Source organism: Panthera onca, chromosome D2 (assembly GCF_046562875.1).
Source record: "Panthera onca isolate mPanOnc1 chromosome D2, mPanOnc1 haplotype 2, whole genome shotgun sequence".
NCBI classification, from domain to species: domain Eukaryota; kingdom Metazoa; phylum Chordata; class Mammalia; order Carnivora; family Felidae; genus Panthera; species Panthera onca.
In genome coordinates this window covers 34,154,666-34,170,398 of record NC_138349.1, presented here as the reverse complement: position 1 = coordinate 34,170,398, position 15,733 = coordinate 34,154,666, and the positions used below count along the sequence as shown (strand labels likewise).

Sequence of the window (15,733 nt, the reverse complement as noted above, 5' to 3'; positions counted from 1 at the left end):
GAGATACCAGGGATATGCCATCACTTGCAGTCTGGGCAATGGCAGGACCGCACAAGAGCTCAGGTACTGGCACACAGTAGGTGTTCAACAAATCTTTGTTGCAGAGTAAATCAGTGCCACTGGTTGCCATTGCTTACAAAGTTTATTGAGTAGCTTGCTTCCGAAGGAAGATTTATGGTGATCACAAGCTTGAGAACAAGAGGACAGGGATCTTTTGTTCATCTTTGGTTGACAGATTTGGTAAATTAAAGCTGTCTTTTGATGTGATGTGTGGCTACGTTATGGGTGTCTGGAATCATCAGACTGAAGATGAAGAGCCCAGTTCTGACACCTGTTGTTCCGTGTGAACGACAGGCAGGGACTACCCCTACGGGGTTACCTGTCATCTGCCTCTTTGATGGGAGAACACACAGTGAAGTGGTGGACCCGGAAGCCCCTTTTGGCTCTGTGATATGCCAGCCCCCAAGCAGAGATCTCTACACGTATGTGCCCTTCCCCACCTCCAGACCCAGTTCATGAACATCAGTCTGGCATCATCTCCGGGGCTTGCACAACTCCTGAGTGGTCTAACTGAACCCTCACTGCACCCTATCAAGCAGATACTATTTCCCCATATTTCACAAGAGAAGAGTGAGGCTCAGAAAAATCACATAACCAGCTCCAAATCACACAGCTAATACATATCTAAGCTGGATTTTGACTTAAAACCAAGACTCTGGTACCAAAGCCTTGATGCCTTTTCCAAATAAGAAACTGAAGTTCCTGGGAGCTCCTGGGAAATGAAGGCAAATGGCTCTGAATGAGGTTAGGCATTGTGTTCACAAGTGCTCCTAACCGTGTGGGACACTGGTGTTCCATTCCAGCCCCACTACTTCTATCCCAGCTAGCCCCTTTCCGGCACTCCAGTAGGGGGCGCCATGATCTTCCCACAGATCTCTTTTCCAGGGCCCCCTCTCCTAACTCCCCCAGGGAAGCCCACAGCAACCTGTCCCTCAATATTTTGGCCATGCCTGAAATAAGAACTGAATTGAGCAGCACCTGGGTGACTCAGTCGGTTAAGCATCTGACTTCGCTTCAGGTCACGATCTCACAGTTTGTGGGTGTGAGCCCTGCATCAGGCTCTGTGCTGACAGCTCTGAGCCTGGAGCCTGCTTTGGATTCTGTGTCTCCTCCTCTCTCTGCCCCTTCCCTGCTCGTGCTCTTTCTCTCTCTCAATAATAAACAAACATTTAAAAAAAAATAAAAAGAAGTAAATTAAGTGCTAGAAATAATGAAGGGTTGGTGGTGAGCCCCCCATCCTACCTACCTCATGAACCTTGGGTACATTGAGGCCTTGGGCTCGCTGGCCTGGCCTACCAACACTCACCTCTTTTGGCCTCAGTACCTTGGCCAGGCTAGTAGTTAAGGCCTTTCTCACTTAATGGGGAAACCTGTTTTTTCAGGAAGTCAAGAGAAGCCACAGTCATTAATAATGGAGATTGGGCACTAGAACAGGCCAAAAGTCATGAAGAGGCTGGGAGACAAGAGCCCCTCCTGGTATATTAAAGCACACCGTACCCAACCATCTGCAGGACTTCTCACTTTGACACAGACACAACACAAATAAAAACCCAGATCACAGCAAACCGGTGACTATATTTTAATAAATCAAAGTCTGGAATCCTAAGCCTCAAACGATTCTTTAGGACACTCCAGGAAGGCAGACATTCATTCGAGTGCAGATTCACTTATCACCTCATATATTTTTATGTGTACTAAGGTTCCATGTTGGCTGAGGGGAGGGGAGCAGAGCAGGGAAACTAAACTCCTAAGGTAAGACAGAGTTGAAGGCTGAGTGAGTTAATGGGAACTTTTCCAATGAAACTCCACGTTGCTACAAAATGTTTTGTTCTGATCTGCCATCACAGTAACCTGAAATACAGAAAACAAAGTCAATGACAGAAAGTTGGACCCAATGTTAAAGGTACATGGGGTATATCAGGATGGCCTTAGGGCTCAGCTTTATTCAAATGTTTCTTGTAGGGTTACAGCTAGATGTGGCAGTAATTCATCTGTAATTCATCGGCATCCTTAAGGCTTTCTGAAATCCTTTGAATTTCTCCGGGGGCAAGAGAGAGGGGACAGCATAGGAGCTGCTGTTTTAAAGTTTTCCTTCTACGTGCCTTAAATTGCCTCACTGAATCTTTTCTTTAAAAAAAATTTTAGTGGTTTGTTTTTTTTTTTTTTTTTTGAGAGAGAGAGAGAGAGACAGACAGAGTGCAAGTTAGGGAGGGGCAGAGAGAGAGAGGGAGACACAGAATCTGAAGAAGCTCCAGCCTCCCAGCTGTCAGCACAGGGCTCAACATGGGGCTCAAACTCAACAACCATGAGATCATGACCTGAGCCAAAGTTGAAGGCTTAACTGACTGAGCCACCCAGGTGCCCCGCCTCACTGCATTTCAAAGGATTGGGAGCATATCCTCCTATCTCAGGAAGTGGAGGCCAAATCAGCCTGGCCTCAGTCACTCTGTGGGTGGTTCTATAGAATGTCCACCATGTCCTCGGTCATGTGTCAGCAGGCGGTTCTACAAGGAGGGTCGGGGTCACAGAACAACCATGGTTTGCATCCAACTCAATTACCTGTGGGAGGTTTGGGGCAACCTGTGTAATCTTTCATAGCCTGAGTTTTCTCATCTGTAGAATGTGGATCATGAGAGTATCTACTTCATGAGGTGTCTCTGAGGATTAAGTGACATAATTCAGGGAAAGGGCTTGGCGTGCGGCCTGGCTGTGGTGAGATCCTTTGCGGACCCTCCATTTAGGCTGCCCCCAGGGTAGAGCATCAAAATCTTATTTTTTAATGTGTTTGGTTTAGGTTCATATCTGTTTGGTGTGGCATGGGCCAGCTAGTTAGATGACTGATGGAGGAGTTCAGTTCTGTTCTCTTTTTCTACATGCTAACATTACCCTATTTGGATTTTGAAACTCAGTTTCCCGTGGGAGTGAGTGTCATTTCAAAATAGACTGCACACTTTCCTCCAAAATGTTACTGGTTTTTAAAGCAAGATCAGACAGGGGTAGTGCTCGCTTAGGCAGCACATATGCTAAAAAAAAAAAAGATCAGATAAGAGTAACATCTATACAAAGATTCAACGATTGTTCTGGGGAATCTCAAAAAACATAAGTGAGGAAAACCAGCTAGTCAATTTCATGGCACTCTAGTTCCATATGAGAAAAAGAGCATTTGTTGAAATGGTTCTGTTTCAAACTTGCTATGGTGAGGTCTCTCTTTAACTTATAAAAAAATTGTTTTTATTTATTTTTGAGAGAGAGAGAGAGAGAGAGGCAGAGTGTGAGTGGGGAAGGTGCAGAGAAAGAGGGAGACACAGAATCCGAAGCAGGCTCCAGGCTCTGAGCTGTCAGCACGGACCCCGACGCAGGGCTCAAACTCAAGAGCCTTGAGATCACAACCTAAGCTGAAGTCGGATGCTTAGCCAACGGAGCAATCCAGGCACCCCTCTCTTTAACTTTGGCAGCAATGGCCATTATTTGCTGCCCAGGTCTTCACTGGGGCTACTGACTCCCTAAACAATGTTAATTTTGTCCAAATGGTTTTTTGGGCAGTGTAGCCACACAGACTGGGCCTGGGGTAGCAGATATAAAGGAAGAGCCTGTCCTCTGCAGTTTGATTTAATTAAAAGTGCCAGGGTTTTGGAAAAGGGCTTTTGCCCATCCCTCCTGAAACAGCCCCATGATAAGGCCAGTGAAAGATCTGGTCAAGAAGGACCAAACTGGGCCCAACAGGGCTCCTGAGACTCCCTGTTTTCTCTCTCTGGCAGAAGTACCGTATTTCACTGGCCTGTGGCCCAAACTCACTGCCCAGTGACCCCTCAGGAGAGTGTGCGGTGCCCTGACCCTCACCCACTCACCGTTGTGAACGATCAGCCTGTACTGCCTGGCCAGGCACAGCTCATCCTGTCTCTGCCGCACGATTTTCTGCACGTCCGGGGGAAGGCCGTTGGGGTCGCGGGCAAACACGAAGGAGTAGCTGTCAGCACAGGTGCCGTCAAGGTTCAGGAGACGGCAGGAGTACTGCACCGCGTAGGTGTCATAGTCAGTGTCGATGATCCAGTGGTCATCATCTGCAAGCCAGAAAGCCACACTGCCAGTGTCGCTCCCTCAGCCAACGCAGGTGCCAGGGAAACTGACAAGCAGGCTCAAGAAACTGGTGACTTCCTGAAACTGGTTTTATTTCATTAGGAAACAGGAGACTACAGAGAATTCTGATGGCTTTTACAAAGCTGGGAAAATGAGAAAGCCTTTGTTCTCCTTTGCAGAAAAGAACCCTGGAGTTGAGGGCGTGGGGGGCCGCATTCACTTCAACGATTATCTCCCACCCTGACAATAAATGTGATTGTATCTATCCAAAGAACCACAGAGAATGTGGGCCCATCGAAAACCACAAAATAGACCTTTCTACTGTTGTCTTCTCCATTCATTTTCTAACAATGTCTGTGCCTTTGTGGCTGATGTCTTCTCACTGCCCTGCTGCCCCCCGATCCACTGGAGGATGCCATTCTGATGATCCCCTTCACGGCTTTTCTGCTTCACCCTAATTCTGGCTTAGAAACCTGACATGCTTCTTCATGCTGGCAAAAGAGAGTAGTTTTTGTGTTGAGGACACAAGGTGCCCACCCTCTGACATCACATATTCATTCTTAGAAGCTTGTATTTTTCAGATCTCCCCTGACAGAGGCAGAGCTGAGCCCTTGAAGAATTTAGATTTTGTTTAGCCCTAAGGCTGGGAGGTAATAAGCCATGAAGAAGTGTACACAAAGTGGTATAAATGTCAACAAAGGCAGGATGAGAAATAACATTAATAAGAATGTATGTTTGAGAGATTTGGACTGGGGAAACAACAATGAATGCTCAAGTTTACCTGAATACCTTATATTTGGTAAAAAGTGCCACATCTCCAGGGTGCCTGGGTGTCTCAGTTGGTTAAGCATCCAACTCTTGATTTCAGTTCAGATCATGATCTCACAGTTCATGGGATCAAGCCCTGTGCTGGGCTCCATGCTGACAGCTCAGAGCCTGATTGGGATTCTCTCTTTCCCTCTCTCTGCCTCTCCTGTGCACGGGCATGCTCTCTCTCTCTCAAGATACATAAATAAACTTTAAAAAAGGAACAAAATTTTAAAAATAAAACTTTTTTAAAAAGTGCCACATCTCTACTAATTTAACATTCTCATTAACATGTAACCATGGCTAGGACTTTCTGAGCAATTAATTATGCATCGGTCACTGTGTAAACAATTATTCCTCCCGTCTACCCAAAAGTCCACACTGTTATTCCTATTTTACAGATGAGGAAACTGAGGTACAGAGAAACTAAATAACTTACCCAAGATCACAAAGAGCAGGACAGAGGTGGAGCCCACAGGCCTAACATCTACACCACATTAATTCCAGGCAGTACGTAACTTGGGGAAAGAGGGGACAAGAAACAAGAAACGAAAAGCCTCTGTGTCTCCATCTCCTTCCTGCCCAAGCTGTGAAGCAGGTGATGGTCCCTGTTCTATGTTGGTTCCATACGAGAGGAATGCAGAAGAACCCGGGTCCCCCGGCCTCAGAAAGCATAGGGGGACCTCTACTACCCACCTAAGCCACCTTAGGGTGTGCTTCTCAGCTCGGAGAACCCTGAGAGCGCCAGCTGAGGAGGGCTTCAGTGTGAATCCAGACCCGCAGGACAGCTGAGCCCACGGTTCAGCTCACTCCAGGCTCTCCAGGAGGAAGAGTGAGCCCCCGCTGTACCTCCAGGCTTTCCCACGGGACAGGGTCCGAGGCCACAGCTGAGGGTGCCCAGACACAGGAGCTGGGCCAGGAACAGAAGCCATGGGGCCGCCTGCTGGGCCTCACCCTGACCAGGGCCTTCCCTCACTGGCTCCCCAGCCTCTGGGCAAAGTCTTCTTCCTCTGCAAATGAAGTCATTTCTTCCCTGGTGATGGGGCTCAGTGTGTCTGTCAGAGGCGCCCCAGCAGCCAACCCCTCAGACACGAATGTGCTCTCCTTTGAAATGCTACCCCAATTCGAGATCGAGGCAGCTGTCAGCTCAGCAAATCTGCAGCTTAATTTTGTTTTTCCAAGATTGTTGCCAGAATGTGAATTCTGACTTAAGAACTAAATAGTTTTCAATGCTTGGTTTTAAGAAAATTGACTACTGTTCTTGACTTTTTTTTTTAAAAAAAGGCCTAAGTTGGTTTGGTTTATCTCCAGGTTCTTTTTGGCTAAATAGTTCAAAGAAGAAGAATTTAAATCCTAACAATCCTTGCCAGATTCTCCCTCCTAAGGCAAGAGATGAACTGCCTGAGCGCCACTTGAAAGAATAAACTTGGTCCTCCAGCCTCCTCCCTCCCAGCAGCTGGGGGTGGGTCACCCTGTAGAGCCAGAATCCCCCAGACATTTCTGGATAGTAGCTGTCTGCATGCAACAGAGCTGGGGAGGGAGAGTGATCAAGGCAGCGGCCATATGGCCAGGAGCCCCCGCAGCTGCCTCTATACTGTACCCACATGGACGGGTTTAGAGGTTTTAACTAAATGCCAGTCCAAAAAACAAAGAAAACACTTAGTAGACGGAGCTGTCTCGGTGACCTGGTTCCCTTGCAGATCTGTTGCTCAGTGCAGTGGGCCAGGATCAGGTCCCTTCAGCATCCTACACCTGTGTCCTCCCATCATCAAAAGTGAACAAACAGGTGAAAACCTCCCTCCAGTTCTCGGTCTAATAGTCCAGTAGAGCCGGATGGTGGGTGTGATGCTATTTCTAATTGTCCCCCCCCCCACCCCCCACCAAAGTCCAGCAGGCCCTGACAAAGTGAATGGAGTCTGAGACCTTGAAACCTGAGTAAGCAAAGATAATCTTTGGATTGAATTATCTAGAGCAGTTTCTCAAGCTTCACTGTGCAGAAGGAGCATACCTAAGGACCATACCAAAACTGCCAACTCTGGGGCCCGACCCCAAGAGTTTCTGATTCAGAAAGTCTGGGTTTGAGCTCACAAGTCTGCACTTTTAACAAGCACCCTGCTGATCCAGACGTAGGTGGTCTGGGGACCCAGGTTTCAAGAACTGATGTACATAACATTGTTATGTAGCCTGCACAGGCTCCTTTACCTGCAGAGTGATAGACTTTATCTGGAAGACAGACAAAGGAGAGTCTTTGTCCAGGTCTTTCAGGAATGGTCCGAAACAATAATGACCAAAGCTGATATTTTCTGAGCACTCATTATGCATCAGGTTAAGCATTTTTCATGCATTACCTTAATCTGTCCTTCCAACAATCTTATGAAATAGGAACTATTCATTATCCACATTTCTGTTAAGGAAATCAAAGTTCAGAGAGGCCAGTCAATGGTAAAGCCTACATTCCACCGAGATTGGTTGATGATGGCATTCCTTAACCCCTGAGACGTCCTGTTTGCTGCTGGCAGAGCTGGGGCAGAAGGAGGCCAGGATAGAGCACGCCCAAGGCTGGGGCAGCAAGCCGTGTTGGAGTCTGCTGACACTGACACTTAATATTCAACTTGAGAGATTTACTGCATTTATTTTTAAAATAACATGACAACAAATTTAGCGAGCCTTTGTTCCTGAGCTATTTTCTCTGCATAAGTGTACCTCGTTTTAAACACATCTGTTTGGTGAAATGCAGCATGTGAAGAGGGGGAGAGACTAAGAACGCAGGTCACTCTCTGAGGCTTCAGACCCTCCTGACCAAGTCGGGGTTTAATGCCAGACCAAGATCAAGGAAGAAAGAAATTGGCACAAGGAGAGATGGTAGAGTTTGTAAAAGCCCCCCACCTCCCCAGGCCCCAAAGCATGTAAGATACAGGAAGGTAGAAACAACAAATCATACGGTCTGTGGGACACTTAGAAAACGGGGGCAGCTCATGCCCTGGGCAAAGAGGTATCACTAAGTGCCACTAAGTAGCCACGTGGCCCTGGGCTAGTCACTTCTCTAAAAGATACCTCAGTTTCTTCACTTGTAAAATGAGAGGCTTGAACTGATGGTCTCTGTGGGACCTCCCATCCCGTGCCCAGAAGATGAAATGTAACTCATGCCTGGGGAGAAAACGAAGCACTAATAATCTACACTTGCGGAGAACACACATCTCAGGCATTTTTCTAACTTTCTGCAGGTCAACTCACTGCATCCACAGAAGACAACTCCATGAGGCAAGGGCTATGATCACCTCCTTTTGTAGAGGAGGAAACTGAGGCACTGACAGGATAAGGAACACACCTGAGTTCCCACAGGTAGTGGGTCGAGTTAGGATTTGAACTCAGGCAGTCTAACTTTTAAACCCAGCAGGATCGGGGTGCCTGGGTGGCTCAGTCGGTTAAGCATCCGACTTCAGCTCAGGTCATGATCTCACGGTCCATGAGTTCGAGCCCCACGTCGGGCTCTGGGCTGATGGCTCAGAGCCTGGAGCCTGCTTCCCTCGCTCTTCTGTGTCTCCCTCTCTCTCTGCCCCTCCCCTGTTCATGCTCTGTCTCTCTGTCTCAAAAATAAATACACGTTAAAAAAAAAAAAATTTAAACCCTGCATGCTTGACCACTATCCAGCACTGCTTCTTTCCTGAAAGGGAATCTCACAAGGAACTGAATTCTGAGCCTTCCATATTGTAGTCATCTCACGGAATATCTATAGCCATTGCTTTAAAGATTTTAAGTTTTTTTTGTTTTTGTTTCTTTGCCTCCAGATGAAATCCTAGGTAGAATCTCAACCTACCAGAGGTAAAAGCAAGACTAATCTGGTTTGGTAGCAAAGGAGGGGGTAGGACACAAGAAGCAAACCCCACCTCCTCATCGGGTTCTCTCCCACTCTTCCCAAATGCACTACCAGCAGAATACTAGCTCTTTCCAGAGTGGATCTCAAAATGCAACAGAGCATTATGTGTTTACGTTTACTAAAAATTAGTAATCTTGTACCCCCAGTATTGATTTTTGTAATTCATTACCAGAAACGCCTATCTTTCACACTAAATGAATCACTCTAGAAAGTTTTGCTGCATTATTTAAAATACTTTTTTACTACTTACCTGGGAGTTGGAATCCCTGGCTTTTGACACTGGCTCCCACAAACTTGTATGACCGTGGGCAAATCAATACTTTCTCTTGGTCTCAGTTTATTCATCTGTATATTGAACCCCCTTTGTAGGGGTAACTCCCTAAGATCCCATGATATGTCCCCCTTGGCCTGCATTATTTCCTGGGTACCAAATGGATTCCAGATTTGAAACTTAAGAGAAATGGAAAGAAAGTCAAAAAGGCAGGTAAATGTTGTGTTCTTATGATCAACCTAGATTTTAGGATGTTTTTCTGAGTCTTCAACACCCTGTCTGTCCCCCATCTGAGTTTTGGTGCTTGGGAGAAAGCAGAGAGATCAGTGCCACCCAGAACACTGTGCCTGGCTCAGAATCTCAGCATCTGCAGGCAGGGCACCCCGGAGTCAGCCAACCCTATGCACAGTGCTCCTCACATCCTTGGATAAAGGTCTCCCAGCCTCTGCTGGGGCCCCAAGTAATCAAGCTGTCTCAGGGATTCAGCCCAATGAAATGGAGGAAATACAAAACCAGGGTGAATGGTGAGGTGGGATGGGTCTTGGGGAGGTGGGAAGTCTGAGCATAGAGAAGGCTACACACCTTGGCACAGTGGCTGGATAGGAAAATGGCAGAAGGAGGTCACCTAACAAGCCCAAAGTCCTTTTGAGCTTGGGCCAGGTTTTCTGAGCTGGAGGTAGGGAAAGTGGGCAGGGAGGGGGCCTGGTCAGTCCCAATCTCACCTCCCCAACCTCAGGCCCTGCTCAGGGTTCCTGCCACTTACAGACCATTCTTTCCAAGAGTGCCGCTGAAGAAGAAACTCGGCAATCTGGCCAGGTATGACCCCCCATCCCCTGAGATGGTCCTACTGAACTGACTACTCACTTCCTTTCTGGAGAAAGGACGCTACGCCCCAATACTTCATCTTGAACTTAGCAGAGTCCTCAGTGTCTGTGAAGGTGCCCACCATGTCTGCGCACACGTCCCAATTACTGCAAAAGCCAAAGAGATCCTGAGCCAGGCCGACAAAGGGCTTCCTCCCACCATCCCACCCGGAGGCTGCCCCCCCCACCCCGCCCTCCCCAGTCAGGGTTGGGTGCTCAGCTGGAGATGGGGGGCTGAGGGAGGCTCTGACTTCAAAAGACGGACTCGGCCCTTCGCCGTGGCGCTCATCTGGCCATTCTCATCCACAGAGAACTCGGCGACGATGTTGTCCTGCAGAAAGAGGCCCTCGGGGTCCTTCTTGGCCATGGCGTACCAGGTCCCGGAGAACTGCGAAAGAGGCGAGCGCGGGGTTTGGAGGCTCGGCGTGCAGGGCCGGCCTCCGGGAAGGGAGAACGCGGGGCACCGGGGACCGCCCGGCAGATACCTACCCGAGCCTTGTCGAAGTTCTCCTTCACTCGGAAGCTGCTCACCCGGCAGTCGCGTTCCGCCCGGGCGCTGCCCAGCGCGGCCAGAAGCACCAGCGCCCACACCCACGCCATCGTGCCCAGAAGTCAGTCCTGCGGGTACCGCGCGCCGTGAGCGCCCGCCCGCGACCCCCGGGCCCTGCCCGCCCGCCCCGCCCGCCCCGCCCGCCCCGCCCGCGACCCCCGGCCCTGTCCGCCCGCCAGCCCGCGACCCCCGGCCGGCTCGCGGCCCCCGGCCCCGGCCCCGGCCCCCGCCCCGCCGCCGCTCACCGCCCGGAGCTGCGCGCAAGCCTGGTGGCGGCGTGGTGCGCGTGGAGCCAGGGAGACGAGCGCGCCGCAGGGGCCGCCCGGGCGCTTTATAGCCCCGGCGGGAGGGGGGTCGCGCTTTCGTAACGGCCGGGGGTGAAAGACCGAGGGGAGGCGCCGGGCCGGCCGGCCAGCACTTGCATAACGCGACCTGACTCACCGCCGCCCGGAGCAGGGAGGGTCCCTTTGGGCGGGAGCCTCACCTCCGGGGCCGCCGCGGGCGGTGGAGCTGCCGCGCGGGGTGGCCTCGGCCGAGCCGCGGATACAAGCCCTGGCCTGGTCACCCGGCACTCGTGCCAGCGACCGCCAGCTGCGGCCTGGGGTGGCCTCGGGGCCCGGTGGCTCTGGCTGCAGGCGCAGGTCGGCCTGGCGGGAAGACCGTGGCCTCTCCCAGGGAGAGGGGGGACCCCGGGATGCTGGCCGGTGCCTCAGCGCCCGCGCCCCGGGCCCGTGCCAGATTGGCCTCTCTAACCTCCGACGGCCAGTTGTGCAGGGGGTTGGGGATATTTCGGCCAAGGAGTTTTTCATTTTATAAAGGACGTATTTTACTCTCTTTCGGGAGAGTTGTGGTACTTTCTGGGTCAATATTTGTTCTTTAGTTTCAACATCTTTAGAAGCATTAAAATCCTCCCTGTTAAATATTCTCCAGAAACGAACCCTGGTCAGAGCAGGAAATACTTGAGCAACCTCGGTGGTCGCCTACTTACTCTGTGGCACTTCGCTCAAACCGCTTTGAAACACGTCTACCAATTGTTTATGATGCAATTTTATTTCAAAGCCGTAGTGGAATTTTGTTTTGTCTTCAAAATACCTAAGGTGAGTTCGCTGAAGAGTGGACAGGAGCTGGGAGGCGAACAAAATTTTATGGTCAATTGAGGCAAAATGCTGTGACTCGTTATGCTATTTTGCCTACCTGTTGGTACCATTTACTGACCATGTTTTTGTCGTATCTTTCAAAGTTAGTGTTCCTCGCATGGGTCAAAGAAGTCAGAGGATGCAGCATTTGATTGAATGAGAGTTAGTGGTGTGTCGAAGAAGCAAGCGCCTTCCTATAACTCTCTGGACATCCACCTGCCTGGTTCTCTGCTTCCACTTGCCACCTTGCCCTCCATCCCTGCCTCCTCCCCCAACTTGACTCTTTAGGGTGTCTTTGGAGTGCCAATGATGATGCATTTAACTCCTTACTGCCCCAGAGGGAGGAAAGCCCTGTTCTGGCCAACCGGCTACTTAGGAGATGTTCTGGTTAGGCCAGTTTTATCACAGGACGAATCATCCCAAATAGCTCAAATAAGAGCTGCCCCTGCAGGTCCCGTGTGGGGGGAGGTACACATGGCAGTATATGTGCACCCTGGGTGGGAAATGACTTTCGAGCATCTTTCTCCTGTCCAATCAGTGCTTGGACCCCCTCCTCAACATTCCAGAGTCAAGCCCTTCCAGCTTCTTCTCCAACAGGTCCAGTGATGGAGGGAGAGCTCTTGGCCGAGTGTAACTGCCCTTGGATGGTTATTACTACCAGAAAAGTTCTCCTGGGAACTGCATCCCTTTCATCTGTTTCCCCTAGAACATGTGCTGGTGGTCCTTGCACACGCTACGTGCTGAATAAATGCAGGGAATTTCAGCGCACTGTATGGAGATTGTTTCTGCAACATGTTTTTTCATGTGTTAGATGTGTAAGAGGTGCTGTAACTGTTCCTTCTCCTCTCTCTCTTTTATTGATCTGTCGTGAACCTTGGTGTCCCAGATACCAGCAAAGAAAAACAGTTTATTTTGGCATTCTCTCTCAAATTTCTTCCTGACTGCAAATAGGTGAATACAGGTCAACTGATGTTTTTAACATCGGTGCTTTGAAATTTGTCCTCATAAAGTAATTTTTTTCAAATATGCGTGTATTTATATAATAAAAACAGGAAAAGATATTCATGGTGATTACCTCTGTGTGATAGGATTAAGGACATTTGAAGGTTGTTTTTGTTTTTGTTTTTTGATTTGTACCTTTTTGTACTTTCCAAAGTTTCCTACAGTGAAAATGTTTAATCAGAAAACAAAACAAATATTCTCATTACAAACATTTTTCTCCCTCCCCCCGGAAGTAAAGTTATGTTTTAAATTATGGATCATAGATGATATACACAAAAGTTCATTTGCTGCCATACTTCATGGAAAAGGCAGACCATGAGTCTTTCATCTTGGTATATGCCCCTCCCCCAACTTTTCCATGAGATTTATTAAGAGACTTGCACTTAGTAGGCACTCACCTAACAGACATTGACTTCATTTGTTTTATTGAAATGAATCACTTTAGGTAAGCTTCATAAAATATTTATTTAAAAAGACTTGGCCAGAGGTCATTCTTTCTACAATATAATTTCTCAGGATTCAGCGCTTATCGCAGAGGTGGGAGCTAGTCTTCCAGCAAAAAATGTGCATTCCTCTTCCATGGTGGAGAGTTGTGGAGAAGAGACTTTTTTGCCAGAAGGCACCTCCCCACTTCCTGTAGCTCCATAAAGCCACATGCCTAAGTCTGGTGGATGGAATGTGGACAAAAGTGCTGTGTGTCAGTCCCAGACAGGGCTTGTAAAAGCTGCCTGTCCAATCATCCGTGCCGTCTCTCTTCCCTCATCTGCCAGCCGGCAGAGACGCCACAATCTGGGACCCCACCAGTGACTAACTTTTTGTGAATGAAAAATAAACTTCTGTTGGGTTAAGCTGCTGAGATTTGGGGGGGTTTACCTGTAACAGAATAGTGTAACCTTAATGAATACAGCAACAAGCAAGTCACTAGCTCCTAGGAAATATGGAAAGATGTTTTACCATAATTGAAAGAAAAGCTAAGGCAAAGAACTTTATGTCCTTACCCTCGTAACAATTAAGCATTTCAAACCAACTCCATTTCATGCAAACTGACATTTACATCCACGTCCTGACAGAAAGGCCAAGGAAAATGAAAAACAAGGAAATTGGGTAGCATTTATCTTCTGACTACATTTAAAAGATGCCAAAATAATTGGTGGGAAAATGAAAAGATTACTTATTCGGCCAACTTTTTCAGGTGCAAAGGGTCAAACTGATTTTTTCAACAGGTTTCTTTTCAGTGGTTACAAAGTCATCAGTCAGTGTCCTCAATTTAGGTGAAAATAACATGGATCCCACCAAGTGAATTATTCCTGAGACACCTGGTCCCACCCATCAATTCAGTGTGTACAGAGATTCCTGTGAGCAGATGTGTAAGGTGAAAGGAGCCCTTTGCACTTGGCTGCCAGGATGTAACTGAAATCCCTGCCTTTGGGGGGGTGCCTTTTGGTGATGACCAATAGTGGGAACAGAGAACCTGGCTGAGGTGGAACTGAAGAGTGTATTCGGTATAATGATCTGAAACGTACTTGGTTAATCCAGGGTATTGTTGCTAGTTTTGTGTGGGTGCTTCAATCTCATGTGCATATGATTTGGCTATTATATAAGCACTGCTTCCTGTAGAAATAAGTCAACTGCAGTAGAAAATGTTAGCAACAATAGAAGTATTACATCTGTTTATTAGTATAGTATACTACTGAGAAACGCAAACTTGTTAAGCAGAAAGTTTAAGGAAGTGAAACCATTCTTTTGTACATCTGTAGGCTTTTAAAAGAGTTCCTGGAATTTTTATTTAACTTTTTTTAAATTGGTGTTTAATAACATTTTCATATATGTGTGTGTGTGTGTGTGTGTGTGTGTATAATTCCTTACAGGAAGTGTCTTTGTATATTCCCCTACAGCAGCTAGTATGAGGTCTTGTGTACCAGTGGGTACACTTTTTCATTTAATCCTATTTAAACTGGCAGTTTGGGGGTAGGTCACTATCCTTACTAGCTGTGTGACCTTGAGCTAGTTAACTTAATTTCTCTGTGCTTCAATTTCTCACCTGTAAAATACAGACAATCACAGTACCTACCTCCTTAAGTTCTTGTAAGAATTAAATGAGTTAATATATGTAAGGGTCTTAGAGTACCTGGCACCGATTATATATTATAATGTTAGCTATTCTTATGATCACTTTTTATTATCAATACCTTGCGGCTTATATTTCTAAAATTATTCTGAGTAAGTGGAATGTTGCTTTCACATTGACCTAGTTGTTGTTTCAGAGATGTTTTATCTAAATAAATGATAATTAATGTCTGTAATATCTTAGAAATGTTGACATAAAAATTAAACAATGAAGTTCAACAAAGTCAACAAGTATTGTGTAGTATTAAAAACTCAGGGGTGCCTGGGTGGCTCAGTCAGTTAAGTGTCTGACTCTTGATTTCGGCTCATGTCATGATCTCACCACTTGTGAGTTCGAGCCCCACAGGCTTTGTGCTGACAGTGCAGAGCCTGCTTGGGATTCGCTCTCTCTCTGCCCCTCCCCCCACCTCAAAAATAAAATAAGCATTTAAAAAAATTTTTAATTCATTCTAAGTAGTATGTTTGGTGATTTAAAAAAATAATGTTATTTTCTTACATTTGTTTTTTTCAGTGCCTTGTACTGAGCAGCCAATAAGTAACACAAAGTTCTTGTCAGCACTGGCCAGGGACTCTGCAGGAACCACCCTGAGCAAGAAGGGCAGTGGAGACAATAGGACTTGGTCAAAGACAGGAGGAGAGAGATAGGCAGGCTTTCAGAATTTCCCTTAAAAAAAATCATTGTATAAAATGCCATGCAGTACTCAAAGTAGTCCCCAGTGACCCCTCTTTCCTTGCTTGCTTTTTTCTCAAGTTTATTTATTTTGAGTTGCGGGGAAGGGAAGGGCAGAGAGAGTGGGAGAGAGAGAAACCCAAGCAGGCTCTGCATTGTCAGCACAGAGCCCAACACGGGGCTCGATCTCACGAACTGTGAGATCATGACCTGAGCTGAAATCAAGAGTCGGACATTTAACTGACAGCCCTTCAGGTGCCCCTCACTTGCTTTTTCTAACTTAAACAATTGCC

The 15,733-nt window shown here is 47.5% G+C and overlaps 1 protein-coding gene and 1 long non-coding RNA gene across 2 annotated transcripts; one reads left to right on the top strand and one right to left on the bottom strand.

Moving 5' to 3' along the window:
- Nucleotides 1–1,625: 1,625 nt before the first annotated feature.
- RBP4 (retinol binding protein 4) lies at nt 1,626–10,853 on the bottom strand. Its single transcript, XM_060642001.3, has 6 exons — nt 10,751–10,853; nt 10,445–10,573; nt 10,207–10,343; nt 9,957–10,063; nt 3,909–4,121; nt 1,626–1,911 (listed from the first exon to the last, which is right to left on the bottom strand). The coding sequence occupies exons 2-6, from the start codon at nt 10,553–10,555 to the stop codon at nt 1,874–1,876; spliced, it is 606 nt and encodes a 201-aa protein (XP_060497984.1). The 5' UTR covers nt 10,556–10,573; nt 10,751–10,853; the 3' UTR covers nt 1,626–1,873.
- A 108-nt stretch (nt 10,854–10,961) lies between these two features.
- LOC144613182 (uncharacterized) lies at nt 10,962–12,414 on the top strand. The gene is made up of 3 exons (XR_013550532.2): nt 10,962–11,146; nt 11,436–11,602; nt 11,746–12,414. It is a non-coding gene; the product is annotated as an uncharacterized LOC144613182 (long non-coding RNA).
- Nucleotides 12,415–15,733: the final 3,319 nt, after the last annotated feature.

Coding starts and splice junctions, on each gene's coding strand:
- RBP4 (XM_060642001.3), bottom strand. CDS start 10,555: ATGGCGTGGGTGTGGGCGCTGGTGCTTCTGGCCGCGCTGGGCAGCGCC. Junction 10,344..10,444: donor AGAACTTCGACAAGGCTCGG/GTAGGTATCTGC, acceptor CCTCTTTCGCAG/TTCTCCGGGACCTGGTACGC. Junction 4,122..9,956: donor GTCCTTTCTCCAGAAAGGAA/GTGAGTAGTCAG, acceptor TCTGGCTTGCAG/ATGATGACCACTGGATCATC.